Source organism: Callionymus lyra, chromosome 10, assembly GCF_982586985.1.
Source record: "Callionymus lyra chromosome 10, fCalLyr1.hap1.1, whole genome shotgun sequence".
NCBI classification, from domain to species: domain Eukaryota; kingdom Metazoa; phylum Chordata; class Actinopteri; order Syngnathiformes; family Callionymidae; genus Callionymus; species Callionymus lyra.
In genome coordinates this window covers 22,937,726-22,953,828 of record NC_141827.1, presented here as the reverse complement: position 1 = coordinate 22,953,828, position 16,103 = coordinate 22,937,726, and the positions used below count along the sequence as shown (strand labels likewise).

Sequence of the window (16,103 nt, the reverse complement as noted above, 5' to 3'; positions counted from 1 at the left end):
GGCCGATAGAGTGTAAAAGTAGAATCAATGAGTCTTTCCTTTGATATCTTAACTGACCGCTGCAGACTGGGAACATCACAAAACAATATTCTGCTTATGTTTACTTGATGGATGAAATTTAATTTGCACTAAAGTCTCTGGAGTTTTTATTGTAAGGTAGGGACATAAATCATGCTCAAAAGGAGCTGACTACATCAGCAAAAACACAAGATTAAAAATTTTACCTTCAGGGCTGACGGTGACAAATGCTGCCCTTTTTTGCTATTTCATCAGTTATGGAGGTTTGCATGTGTCCAGTCATCATGGTTATCTTCTCATGATATGTAAACACTTTTATGTACATCAAAATAAATTGGCTCGTAAACATTACCTCCTTGGTCTTATCCATCGCTTTCAATATGGCCACATTCAGACTCTCCAGGGCCGACAGGACGTTGACGTACTCGCCCAGGTGGTGAGAAAAATATTCTGATGGAAAGAAAACAATTATTTAGGATAATAATCTTGTGACTGTATTCATGACGGTTTACAATTTTATTTTTTGTTTATTCTTATAGATAATATTGACATACATTCGATCAACAACTACATTGTTACATGTTTGTTTTAGGACTTTTTACCTACATTTTATTTGCCCTTTTTACGAGAATTAGTTTTTCTTTTAAGGAATTTGGAAGTTAATTGAAGAAATAAATATAGAAAATGCCTTTTATCATTTTTGATTTAATAAAAAAAACAATTGTAGCTTATTTGCCTTTGTTAAAACTTTTTTTTCTCTTTTTTAGGTTTCATCTATTTCTATTGGCTTAACAACCCTTTAACAGTCACAGTATAAAATGTGGACCCTTTGCAAAGTTAAAATGAAATAAAATACCGTAATGTAAATAAGGTATGTCTAATAACTGACAAAGAAACCTAAACATACATTTGAGGTCATGGGGCATTGTTTTCCTTACATTTTTGGAAAAGGATGTATAATGTTTAATCAAGAATACAGACCATTTGCTTTAAAACAGTTTGTAGAAGTTGCATAGAAGACAAATTAGGTGTTGACCAACCTGAGAGTTTGTCAGTGTCCAGATTGCTGCAGGTGGAACAAAAAAAATCAGGTCAAAGTCATACAATCATTTAACCACATAAAACTGATAGAATTGTCATCATCCCATTACAGCAGGTGATACCGTTATGTAAATAAGTTGATGGAGTGATAATGACTGTCCACACATAACAATGAACACAGTTATTTTGAAAAGTAGTTTGACTTAAATAAACCTGTTCATCCATCCATTCCATTTAATTTTACTTTCTTTGATTAACGGACTTAAAAGAAGAGTCTCTTCACGAAACCTCTTAAGTAAGCATTTCAGTGTGTCCACTATGGCCATTTTGTGGATGAAATACAGTTAAAAACCACTGCACTTCTTCAGCGTTGGCTAAGAAAAAGCAAAACCTGCGATGGACGACAACATTTCAACAGATAACCACAAGTTTGTTATCACATGTCATGAGTGTTTTTCTTTATATTGAATTACTTCACTCACATACTTGATTGACGAAACACGCTATTAAAAAGTAATCTCCAAGATTTCCTTTCCATTACAAAAAACTAGAATTTTTCCTACATTGAATCAAACCCTAATAGTCAAACAGCATTTGCATACGCCCATTTAATACTCAATATTTATATTTTCACCATAATAAACATTGTTCCGATTTGCGTAAAATTAGCCAATCACGGAAGGTCTGACGCAATAATATCCAATCAGAAGCAACAAAAGGTTGGTCTATGTGTCATTACAGCATCACTTGTCTAACACCGTCACTCTGGAATCTTCACTCTTGAGCCAAGCTTAAATCTGGAGAGTTCATGCTTTACTTTACGTTAAATTCCCCGCCATCCAATAGGAGGAAATAAAAAGCTCTGCTTTCAAATTAAGAGCATTGAATCAGCTGCGTCTTCCTTGTAATCCTTTATTCTCACGGTCGTACTCTATACTGTTTAAAATCTACGTTTGCTAATCCTTTTTAGATTATTTATTAGTTCAGTCATATTTTTATATATCCATTGATTTTTTAAACAAATTTAGATTTTCAACAAATTCAAAGGTTTAAAGAATTGATAATTACAACTTAATATTTGAGCTATGACTCTTATGTCAATGTCAAAGATGACAGGTTTATGATTCTGTAAATCAATCCATTCATCCATAATCAGTGTCTGCCATAGATCTAGAGGATGTAGACTAATATCCCACAAAATATCCCAATTCATTTTAGACTTGTTGAGAAATTATAAATTAAATCCTATCATTTTTAAACTTCATATGTGTGTGAAGAATACTGTTGAGGTATGAAATAAATAGTAGTCAATTAATTAAGTTTCCCTTATGGGTTCAAAAAATTTCAAACAGAAGACAAACTGAATTTCTAACTACTTGAGTATTGGCCTTGGTTATTATTAACAAACCACTCTTTGATTTCACAGCCGCTTCGGTTCTATAACGAAACAACAGTTGAAATCAAGGGTTTCTGACAGTTTCCAGGTGTAAAAAGAAGCAGATTGCCTCGGAGAGATTGTGTCAAATTGTATAACTCTGTCACACACACACGCACAAACGCACACATCACAGTGTTTAATTAGAACTTGTAAACCGAGACGGCAGATAAAAGCGAGTTTAATACCTCAACACCATTAGAATATCGTTGTATTTCTCTCCAGGCAAAATCCTCTTTTTCTTCTTTCATACATGAATCGAGCCGAGATCAAAACCCCACAGTTATAGTTTCGGTCACAGTTCTGCTCCTGAAAACGCCAGCCTGCTGTTCATAATGTTTTACAACACATGTAACTACCTCCAACCCTCCATGAGCCGAGCTGCTTAATGTCTTCCTCCATTTAGGAACTAACGGAGCACGAGTTTGCCAACAAAGCTCTTTGTTTATTTCCTGTCTGATCGTAAGGACAACAACTGTGAGCGCAGAGACAATAACCGTTGTCTCACGATCACTGCAGTACATCATTTTGTTTGTGACTTGGAAAATACAAAGTAACCTGCGTTTGTTGTTCAGGTTATGGCTTTAATAAAACCACCATCTGCCTCAGAGCCAAAGATTGTCTTGGCAAACAACTCCCAAACTAGTTATCGCAGAGAAATAGAGGAGAATTTGCGACTTAATGGAAAAAAAATGCTAACACGTATAAACCCTATATTGGCTTTGATTTATGCAGCTACTGGAAAGAGATTGTTCTCCCGAGAATACAAAACAAACATGAGCTGGATTTATATCGGGAGTCAAATGGATTTTGAAGAAAGAAAATCCCTTCATATCATCACTATTTTTTGTTAGAGATTATGAAATAACTATTCCAACAAACGACTAACTAGTCATCTACCAAAAACACCACAACTTAACTATTAGGAAAATTTATAGCCACATTTTTTTGCTGTTTTTACAATCCATCAAGGGCTTTTGATTCAAGGGTTATTACATAGCCACGTCACATTGTTGTTGTAACACACAATGAATCCCTTTCGGTATCCAGTCACGCTTCTTCAACCCGGAGCGGTGATTTTGTTCACCGAGTAACAATCGAGGCAAGCATCCCCAGGGCTGCAATCTCAGAGTTGCATGTTTTCAAGAGGCTGCACAATTCCTCTGTGTTCGTTATCATGGGAGAGAAGGAATTCACTTTCCTAGGAGGGCTCGAAACAGAAAAGCATACCTACTGAGACCAGGGTCTTCTTGTGTTACTGATGAGTTGAAAACAACATCAACACACATTTAGATCCCGTAGGTGAAGCTTAATTCATGCTATTAAAGTCTGTCGAACTGAGGGAAGAAAAAGCAAGAACGATTTACTTTTATTTGAGTTAAATAATCGTACTTATTCTGTCGCCCATCGATGGAGTAGAACAGCTCCTGCAGCTCCTCCGTGGTCAAGATACCGTCTGCGAAGTAAGTGTTGAACTCGTTGAAGGAAAGCTTCCCATCGTCTGAAACAAACAAAGAAAGACAACATTAGATTTTTTACTCTACAATGATAAATAATAACGCTTTTAAACATTATATTTATACATCAATGAGTAGCTTTTTAGTCCAATATTTCAATATATTATTCATATTGAATCCTTCAATTGTAGATTAAAGCAGCATCATGTAACATTTGAAGATATAGTTCATTTTTATTACATTTTTTCACAATGATCGGTTTAATGAAAAAGTCATGACTCATGCACGGGAATTCTCGAACTAATATTGTTACTAAGTAACTTGCCTGGACGACTTGACTCCACGAGGGTCATGTGACCACAAAACTAGTTCAAAGGCAGTGTTCAGAGACGTTTTATCTTTCTATACCAGAAAGATCAAACGAGAAACTGACACAACAAGAACCATTATCTTTATAAAAATATACTAACTCAATATATACCATTAACAGCACAACAGTCATTTTACAATGTTTACAATAACTTACACTATTATGTATGTATCATCCATCCATCCATCCATCCATCTGTATTCATTGATAAAATCTTATAACGTTTTTTTAAACTGCGGCGCCATCTACTGAGCTACTGAGAAATAGTTCACAGCTTCATTTTAAAACCCTCTAGCACAGACCTGGGCAATGTGCAGGGCCTATCTATGGGACCTGCATGAGGTCAAAATAAAAATATAAAACTGACTATTTAGAATTGTTTTTTAATAAAAATTGTATTACTGGTTCAACCGCTTTTTATGGGAATCAGTTTTATCTTTTTCACAGTGAAATTAAATCATATTTTAAAATGAAATGAATACAAAATTTCAAGAATAATGTAAAAATGCATTTGATAGCACAATAACTGTTTTTTTAAATGGTAAAATATAGGAAATATGTAAAAGAAAAATGATTAAGAATAATAAAATAATGATTTTGTATAATGTTGCCCATATTACATTGTTTATTCTTCCATTTTGGCTTCTTATAACAGACACAGTATTTAATGCGGCCCCCATGGGGCCCCTGGTCTAGCACATACATACAAGGGAATTCTTTCTTTTTTATTCAACTGTAACCTCTAGTAGAAGTATGTAGAAACAGTCTAACTTTCTCACATTCTTTTTCCAGCCTAAGCCAATCATGTCCTTTACCAAATCATGCGCAATTTCTTTAAAATGCAAAAATACAAAAGCAACAAATATTTGCGAAAGATGTCAGTCGTGTTGACGGCTTGGCTGTCATGGAACTTTGATTTAAAAGGTTTTATTCCTTTGCGATCCAGATAAAAGGACGATGACTCTGTCGTGACCATCCCGTTGACGAACATTTGTCAGAGGCCGAAACAATCATGGCTGGCCCGAGGAGTGTCCCAGATTTAGTCGTATCGTCTTCATAACTTCTCTTCGAGATGCCATTGGGGTCTATTTTAGAGGTAGATATAAAAAATGTCTTCCTCCCGCGAAGCTATAATGTCGGCTACATTATCTTCAACACTGAGTGCTCATAGAGAACCATCTCCAGAGATCTAATGTCTCAAATCAGATCTTTTGGTACTCTGAAGAAAAAAGTGGAGACTTTCCTTCAACTCTAATTTGTTGATGGACCAAAAGAAACACTCCAGATTGAGGACAATCTGTAGATCTCTTCTCCTCCTGCTTACTTAACTGTGAGCACAGCTTGTTGTGACAGTCGCCGCAGACACGAATCAATGAAGGAAGATAAATAGCTTTTCTCGTCATCTGTGATGGAGCGCTCCTTCCTCGCATCAATCTGTCTGTTGGCGGCAATCACCGTTATCAGCGAGCGCTTTTCTTTGCTACGGGTGAAACTGTCAGAACTTTAGAACATTATGAAGGAGGTGGTAACTTCGACATCACCGTATGTGTGTGTATTGAGGGGAAAATATTCCACTCTAGCTGATTCAGTGTTATGGTAAGATTAATTTTTCATGCATTTAGTTTCGTTTGTGCAAAAAAGGTTTGGGACCCATGCTATAGATATTATGTGTGATATCATCTGTCTTTTACGGAGTTTAAGGGGCTGAACTATGATTTTTAACTATATTCCAACAATTTTCAACTGCAATCAAACCATTTTCAACTGTAATAAAAAACAATTCAACTGTTATCAAACAATTTTCAACTGTAATCGAACCATTTTCAACTATAATCAAAGAATTTTCAACTATAATCCAACAATTTTCAATTGCAATCAAACAATTTTCAACTGTAATCAAACATTTTTCAACTGTAATCGAACCATTTTCAACTATAATCAAAGAATTTTCAACTATAATCCAACAATTTTCAATTGCAATCAAACAATTTTCAACTGTAATCGAACCATTTTCAGCTGTAATCCAACAATTTTTAACTGCAATCAAACAATTTTCAACTTTAATCAAACACTTTTAAACCATAATCAAACAATTTTTAACTGTTACAAAGCAATTTTCAACTATAATCAAACAATTTTCAACTGTAATCCAACAATGTTCAATTGTAATCAAACAATTTTCAACTGTAATCCAACAATTTTCAACTGTTATCCAACAATTTTCAACTGTAATCAAACAATTTTCAACTATAATCAAACAATTTTCAACTGTAATCCAACAATTTTCAATTGTAATCAAACAATTTTCAACTGTAATCCAACAATTTTCAACTGTTATCCAACAATTTTCAACTGTAATCAAACAATTTTCAACTATAATCAAACAATTTTCAATTGTAATCAAACAATTTTCAACTGTAACAAAACAATTTTCAACTGTAATCAAACAATTTTCAACTGTAACAAAACAATTTTCAACTGTAATCAAACAATTTTCAACTATAATCAAACAATTTTCAACTATAATCAAACAATTTTCAATTGTAATCAAACAATTTTCAACTGTAACAAAACAATTTTCAACTGTAATCAAACAATTTTCAACTGTAATCAAACAATTTTCAACTATAATCAAACAATTTTCAACTGTAATAAAACAATTTTCAACTGTAATCAAACAATTTTCAACTATAATCAAACAATTTTCAACTGTAATCAAACAATTTTCAACTGTAATCAAACAATTTTCAACTATAATCAAACAATTTTCAACTGTAATAAAACAATTTTCAACTATAATCAAACAATTTTCAACTATAATCAAACAATTTTCAACTGTAATCAAACAATTTTCAACTATAATCAAACAATTTTCAACTATAATCAAACAATTTTCAATTGTAATCAAACAATTTTCAACTATAATCAAACAATTTTCAACTGTAATCAAACAATTTTCAACTGTAATCAAACAATTTTCAACTATAATCAAACAATTTTCAACTGTAATAAAACAATTTTCAACTATAATCAAACAATTTTCAACTATAATCAAACAATTTTCAACTGTAATCAAACAATTTTCAACTATAATCAAACAATTTTCAACTATAATCAAACAATTTTCAATTGTAATTAAACAATTTTCAACTGTAACAAAACAATTTTCAACTGTAATCAAACAATTTTCAACTGTAATCAAACAATTTTCAACTATAATCAAACAATTTTCAACTGTAATAAAACAATTTTCAACTGTAAACCAACAATTCTCAATTGTAATCAAACAATTTTCAAATATGATCAAACAATTCTCAACTGTAATCAAACAAAATCAATTAGCAGGTATAATGTCTGGAGTTGATTCCAAGAGTGACATTTTGATTTGGATCTTGTTTATTTTATTTCAAATCCATTGAGCGATGTATAGATCCAACAAGCAGAGATGTGTGTCAATGTCCCAATATTTATAGATAATGATGATGTGTAACCAAACAGTTTTCAAATATATTCCATTTTTATTTATCTGTAATCCAACAATTCTCAACTGTTATCAAAGAATTTTCAACTTTAATCAAAGATTTTCAACTATAATCAAAGACTTTCAACTGTAATCCAACAGTTTTCAACTGTAATCCAACAGTTTTCAACTGTTATCCAACAGTTTTCAACTGTAATCCAACAGTTTTCAACTGTATCAAGTGTTGTGTGTACATGTGCTGTATCAAGCATCACAGGTGACTTTTGATTATGAACTAGAGTGTTGGGAGTCATTTGAATATCTGTCCTATGATGGACTGTCAACTATTACATCTCTCTATGTAGCAAGGATGACCATGAAAGGTAATAAGCAGCAGAAAATAAAGCAGCACTGCTTAAACCCTCTTAAATAATGAGACTGTCATGAGGGAAGACAAGATCGATGTCTTGAAGGTCCCTCAGCTCCACTGGCTCTAATCACACAGGGAACTCAAGGGCAAGTGAATCTTCATCTGTGACCAAACAGATCCGTTACTTCGCCCTGAGTCTGTGGCAGCTGTCGACCTTATTCGATCAAACATCGGAGGTGTTGGCAAAAACACTGTCGGCGCGTCAGTCGGCCATTATCGAAATGTTCTTGGTAGAGTTGGCCCCGGCAGCAGCTGCATGTGCCAAAATCATCTGATGCCTTAGAATGTGTCAGTTATTCATGCATGACCCGGTGACATACGAGGAGCACACGCTGAGAATCTCACCCACATCCCAGAAGAGGGAAGAGAAGATGTGCCACAACCTTTTCTTTTTGACAAACATATTGTAGATGGTTCAATTTTAAACTACTTTTCCAACAATAATACCTTTAAACCCACAAGAACATTAAAAGAAACTTCCAAGCTTCTCAGTACGATTGATTGTCTTTTGACTGCCAGTAGAAAAGTATAAATCACACTGAGTTGAAAAATGCCCCACAATTGATCAGAAAAATAATATTTGTAGTATGACAACAAGTTTGGTTTTGAACTGTTTTAAGATCATTTATCAAATGTGGCCCTCGTCATTTATCAAAAAAGCTCGGACCCCGCCCGTGCTAAATCCATGATGATTTCTAAGGCATAATACATTTATTAATGTACTGTATACATTCATCCCTTGATTTATTATTTTCAACTGTAATTCAAATATTCAACTATAATCAAACAATTTACAAATGTAATCAAACATTTTTTAACTGTAATCAAAGAATTTTCAAATGTAATCGAACTATTTTCAACTGTAATTAAATAATTTCCAACTATAATCAAAGAATTTTCAACTGTAATCCAACAATTTCCAAATATAAGAAAGAATTTTCAACTGTAATCCAACAATTTTCAACTGTAATCCAACAATTTTCAACTGTAATTCAATCATTTCCAACTATAATCAAAGAATTTTCAACTGTAATCCAACAATTTCCAAATATAAGAAAGAATTTTCAACTGTAATCCAACAATTTTTAACTGTAATCCAACAGTTTTCAAATGTAATTCAATAATTTCCAACTATAATCAAACAATTTTCAACTGTAATCCAACAATTTTCAACTGTAATCCAACAATTTTCAACTGTAATCCAACAATTTTCAACTGTAATCCAACAATTTCCAAATATAAGAAAGAATTTTCAACTATAATCAAACAATTTTCAAATGTAATCGAACTATTTTAAACTGTAATTAAATCATTTCCAACTATAATCAAAGAATTTTCAACTGTAATCCAACAATTTCCAAATATAAGAAAGAATTTTCAACTGTAATCCAACAATTTTCAACTGTAATCCAACAATTTTCAACTGTAATTCAATCATTTCCAACTATAATCAAAGAATTTTCAACTGTAATCCAACAATTTCCAAATATAAGAAAGAATTTTCAACTGTAATCCAACAATTTTTAACTGTAATCCAACAGTTTTCAAATGTAATTCAATAATTTCCAACTATAATCAAACAATTTTCAACTGTAATCCAACAATTTTCAACTGTAATCCAACAATTTCCAAATATAAGAGAGAATTTTCAACTGTAATCCAACAATTTTCAACTGTAATCCAACAATTTCCAAATATAAGAAAGAATTTTCAACTATAATCAAACAATTTTCAAATGTAATCGAACTATTTTAAACTGTAATTAAATCATTTCCAACTATAATCAAAGAATTTTCAACTGTAATCCAACAATTTCCAAATATAAGAAAGAATTTTCAACTGTAATCCAACAATTTTCAACTGTAATCCAACAATTTTCAACTGTAATTCAATCATTTCCAACTATAATCAAAGAATTTTCAACTGTAATCCAACAATTTCCAAATATAAGAAAGAATTTTCAACTGTAATCCAACAATTTTTAACTGTAATCCAACAATTTTCAAATGTAATTCAATCATTTCCAACTATAATCAAACAATTTTCAACTGTAATCCAACAATTTCCAAATATAAGAAAGAATTTTCAACTGTAATCCAACAATTTTCAACTGTAATCCAACAATTTCCAAATATAAGAAAGAATTTTCAACTATAATCAAACAATTTTCAACTGTAATCCAACAATTTTCGACTGTAATCCAACAATTTCCAAATATGATCAAACAATTTTCAACTGTAATCAAACCATTTTCATATATTAAACCCAATATTGGAATGAGTTGTCCCCCAAGGATCAATTAAAATATAATTTATTCAGCCAATACCTTATTTAGAATACCACTTTAAATGTACAAAACCTTTTTTTGGGTTAAAACAAGAAAGGAAAGAATACAAGGGAACAAGGGAAGTAAGTCACGCTGTCATCAGAAGGTTGTACGGATTCAAACATAAGGATTTTGGATATATGTTGCATTATATAATGCCTGGTTTTAATTATTACTGTCCAGTGCTGCACTTTTCAACCTCATCAAAAGGATCTTGTGGCCTATATTACCAGAATAGATATTGAAGCCTTAATGAAAGCAGCAAAACTGGGGCAGATGTTCTGTGTTAAAGAAGAAATAATATACATGAAAAGCGAAGCTTCGTTCTGATCATAAGAGAAAAGCATGACACTTTTTTTTTATAATCGTAAACCATGTTTGAAGTTGAGTCATGGTACCCGTCTGGATTTCATCCTGTTATTAAGAGCAGGAACCTTCAGATCTGAGCGAATAAGAGAAACGGTGGAAATATAAATTGTGTTTTTAAATTTTACCTGAGGTGACTCACCAGGTAGAAACTTAGCGGACCTGGATAACCTTCCAGTGGCTTTTTTTCTTTAAAAATATTATAAAACTAAATGGAGCAAAAGCTTATATCAAGATTTATCATCAAAAAAATACACTCACTTTGATGCTTATTTAAACACCTCATTATTGTTTCATTTTTTTGTTTTAAATCTAATTCAATTCACTCATTTTATCAAGCAAAACATTATATTACCAACTAATATTTGATGTCTCATTTATTTTATAAGGATGCTTTGTAATGATTCAACATACTACATAAAAAAAAAAATGATGATAGTATGATGAATTAAACTGAATAAAGTCATAAAATATTAAGTGAGAATTATGAGATTTCTTAATTAAGTATTTATACATTTAATCAGTTATAGTAGAATCTCTTGTAAAAGTACATTGTTGACAGTGCTGTTCAATACAAACACAATGAACGATAGAAATCCAAAAATGAATAATAATATTAAGATAAATATACAACATTAATATAAATTAATAATAAAATAAACACACAATACATAATAATATTTATTAAATAGATAAATATGCCAAACAAATGCCAATTAATAGTAAAATAAAGATGAACAATAAATAAATGCATAAATAAATAAATACAATTATAATTATCGTATTTACAGCACTATTAGGCGCACCAGATTATAAGGCGCACCTTCAATGAATGGCCTATTTTAGAACTGTTTTGATAAATAGGACGCACCGGATTATAAGGCGCATAGAATAAAAGATACAGTCAAACGTTTGGCTGGTTGTGTTATGCATCGACTAGATAAAGCTGTGCTAAATTGAATGTCAACAAAACGATCAGATAAAGGCAAAGTTTATTAAGCGTTCTGTTCACTCCCATGGTAACGATGTTCAAACGATGTTTAAAAGGCTTCAAGCCGCTGCGCGAGACTAGTGTTGTGAGTAATGAAGTTGGGCGCGTGTATGACAGCTAGAGCGCGTAGCAGAGTGATTTTGAGTGTACAACAACCAAGACACACTCGCTCAAAACGGTGGCAGTAATCTTACTCCACAGCCGTCCGCCATGATGTTACATGTGTCATTAATCCCACCCCGTGATGACAAGTCACCCACCAGGTAATGTTCATATATATGGAGCTCCGGATTATGTGGCGCACTGTTGTTTTTTGAGAAAATTAAAGGCTTTTAAGTGCGCCTTATAGTGCGGAAAATACGGTACAATTAATTACAATCAACCCGTTCAATATAAAGTTAAAGATGTGATCAAAAACCACTAAAAGGTTTAGACATTATAAATAAAAACAACTAAATAAAAAAAAATATTTATAAATTAACAGAATCTATAAAGATCATTTTTAATTAACTTGTTAACTATTAACTAACTTATGAACTAAATTGAATCAATGTGTTTCCATGTGTTTGTCTGGCAGTTTTAACTAAACTGTGAATTATCAAACAACCCGTTTGTCTCACTGGGATTCAAACTTATAACTGTGTAGTTTATCCAACAACTTGCATTAAAAAAAAATAAGTTTTGGCTCCAGATGAGCGGCTTCTCTATATTGGTCACGTTGAATGACTTCTGTGTCGATACAGCAGTTAATGCTGCACATTATGTCTACCCTCCTCTCTTCTTCTTCTTCTCTCTCTCCCTCCACCTTTTCTTCCCTGCTCTGCTGCAGTCTTGACAGTCCTCGCGGCTCATTATAACACAAAGCTTGCGGTTCAAGTAATTGGCCGGCGAAGAAGTCTTCCCTGAAGAGAAAGTGAAAAAGATTATCATGATGCCACACATTTTAGACCGTTTTCCTCTTGGATTAAAACAATATTTATTCGTCGTTCATCGTTTAAAATAACACCTTTTGTTGCTCTTCCATCTTGTTTCCTCTGGAGAATCCAGGGGCGACTCATGCCAGGACAGGATCCGAGGAGAGTGGGCGATGTGTGGAGTCGTGCTCTCGGACACTGTGGTGTGGGTCAGGAATGCAAACTATATCTGGTTCCAGGCTCCCTCACGACCTGCTCCTTGTGTCTATGGATGTGAATGTAACATTCTCCCACTCTTTCTTTTATCTTCTTAAATAATATGGTGTACCTTCCTTTTACTTTCACTTCTTTTAAAACGGTATTGTGTATCCTTGAGTTTTAGACTTGTCGATGTCAGGGGTCGACTTCCTCTGTGGCGCGCTTTGTGTTGTTTCTTTTATATTCTTCAAGGCAGATGGATTTATTTTTCTTTATCCACGTTTGATTCTGAGATCTTCACCCAGGTGTGGCACACTGACTTGTACAAAAAGTACATTTTTTTGTACCTTCAACCAACGCAAATATATTTATTTTTGGGTCGCCCCAAATGTTTTTGTTACCACTGCCAAGGAGGTTATGTTTTGTCAGCATTTGTCTGTCGGCATAAAAGGGGTTTAACAGATGATATATCGGTTAAACTTTAGACAAGCTTTACTATGTTTATTCCTCTAATTCTACTGGGTTTTAGACGTAAATGCTACTACCCACTGCTGACCTTGAGGTCAAATTTATATTTAATCATTAATGTAAAGTATATTTTAAATGTTTTAAAGGCAAATATGGAGTGGACATGAGATGTGTCTGCGCTCTTTGAGTTTAATTGTAGTTTAAACTGTACAAGAAAGACAAGATAATCACAAAGTTACAAAGCTAACAATGCTAACAATAAAATGTCAATCAGAACAAGGACATGTAAAAAAACGACAAAATAAACAAGAGAGGTATGAATCTCCGCCAGCTCACGTACAGTTAGGTGTAACGTTCTGTCTTTTACATGCCCTTTTGTCTCGCTTCCTAGTTTTATTGTGAAGGTCTATCTGTTATGTCAACTTCCTCTCGTGCTCAACACCAGATTGCATTGTTGTGTATCTACGTCTCATCAGAGGCCTATCGCACAAAAATAGGATTTGGACATTCAGGATAAGTAAGTAAATTTCAACTGTATCCAGTGAATCCAAAACAAGAGCGTCCAGACTCACTTGGTTGCACAAAGGCCAAGCCACGGATTCATCAAGCCAGGTGAAACCAATCCTGGATAAATGCAACACATGGCTTCCTCAACTAGACCCTGCGATCGATCACAGATTCACTGATGCATTATGGTTACAAGGGCATAAAGACATCCCTTTAGAAGCCTATGAAGAACTCAAAGACAAAATTAAAAGAACAGGAAACATTGCTTAGTATAATTCTGAGTCAAACCATGTTCATTTTGCACTTGCTTCTAAACACACTTTAAAGCTATAGACAAAAAAAGAGATTTAATTTCATGGCTTGATGGTCTAGTTGTATGATTCTGGCTTTTGGTGTGTAAGGTCCTGGGTTCAAATCCCAGACAAATCTTAAAATATTTGTCTCTTGCACTACCTATACAGTATGTCAGGCTGAAGGACATCAAGTCTGTCACTGTGGTGTGCATTACAGGAGCACCTCAGGGGACAGTACTGGCCCCTCTCCTCTTCACCATCTACACTTCAGACTTCTGCTACAACTCAGAGCTGAGTCTCGTCCAGAAGTATGCTGACAACACTGCTATTGTTGGATGCATCAGGGACAACAGCAAAGACGAGTATAGGAGTCTGATACGTGACTTTTTGGACTGGAGTGAGAGGAACCACTTGCAGCTGATCACCTCAAAGACCAAGGAGCTGGTCTTGGACTTCGGGAGGTCCAGGACAAAACCACGTCCAGTGTCCATCAGAGGCGACGAGGTGGAGATAGTTGACAACTATAAGTACCTTGGCATGTGGCTGGACAGTAAACTGGACTGGTCCTGCAACACAGACCATGTGTATAAGAAAGTTCAGAGTAGACTGTACTTTCTGAGGAGGCTTCGATCATTTAACATCCGCAGGAAGCTCCTCTGCATGTTGTACCAGTCTGTGGTGGCCAGTGTCATGTTCTATGCTGTAGTGTGTTGGGGAGGAAATGTCCTAGAGGAGTGTCAACAGGTTGGACAGGTTGATCAGGAGGGTTTGCTCTGTGGTTGGAATGAAGCTGGACTCACTGGTGACAGTTGCTGAGAGGAAATCATTGAACAAACTACTGTCCATCATGGATGATGACAGTCATCCTCTGAACAATGTCATCAGTGAGCAGAGAAGCAGAATGAGTGCACGAATGTTCCTACCCAGGTGCAAAAAGAATAGACTCAAGGACTCATTCATTCCTTGTGCTATTAAATTGTACAATTCTGAGTTCGGGGGCAGGAGTGGAGTGAAAGTATCTGAATGTTAGTCTTTGTATCCTTTGTCTTTGTTATTTTTCTTTGATCTATGTTCTTTATTTTAATCTTTAGACTTAGATTGTATCATATTGTTCTTTGTCTTTATGTTCTTGTTCTTATTTTGTTTTGATTCATTTTTTATGAAAAATTGGTGTATTTTCTGTGGCTATTAGAAAAAAACAATTTCCCGAGGGGGTAGACCTCCTGAGGGATCAATAAAGTTTTACCTTACCTTACCTAGAAATTTGGCTACTGAAGGCTTTCAGTGCCTGAACCATTGAGTGTTAGGCTTGAAATGTGATAAACAGGTAATTGGGCCTACACTGAGGCTCATGCATCCTTGTCTTTAAATGTTTTATTCCACTGTGGGACTTCAGTTTTAAAAGGGAAAGAACATTTTATTTGTATAGCCCATTTTAACACACAGTTTGTCAAAAAAAAAGAAAAATTTGCTTTGTTTTATCCTTAAATAAAGTAACATCATGTAACCCTTCGCGTATCGATATGTGTATAGTCCGTGGAAAAGTGTAAATGACAAAAATAAATAAGATAATCATGTTTTCTAAAATGATATAAATTAATGATCCCACATATTTTAATAACCAGGGTCTAGTTGAATGTTTTAGAGTGTGAAGTGTGCATATAATAAATATTGATTGATTTGTGGTGACTTCTCACGGAGATAAAGGATGAGATCATATAGATCCTGGAACTTAGCCTGGGGGTGGAGCAGGCTAGCTCCACAGAATAAATCCATGTTAACTGATGTCATAACATATCCCACGTTCCTTCATCCCTCTTTGTGCAACG

The 16,103-nt window shown here is 33.9% G+C and overlaps 1 protein-coding gene across 1 annotated transcript in view; it reads right to left on the bottom strand.

Annotated features, from left to right (window-relative positions):
• necab3 (N-terminal EF-hand calcium binding protein 3) overlaps positions 1–16,103 on the bottom strand; it is a 50,969-nt gene that overhangs the window by 25,301 nt on the left and 9,565 nt on the right. The window contains exons 3-5 of the mRNA XM_087801204.1: positions 3,887–3,995; positions 1,059–1,084; positions 371–468 (exon numbers count right to left, since the gene is read on the bottom strand). Of these exons, the coding sequence (XP_087657330.1) occupies positions 371–468; positions 1,059–1,084; positions 3,887–3,995 (233 nt within the window). The remainder of the gene's footprint in view (positions 1–370; positions 469–1,058; positions 1,085–3,886; positions 3,996–16,103) is intronic.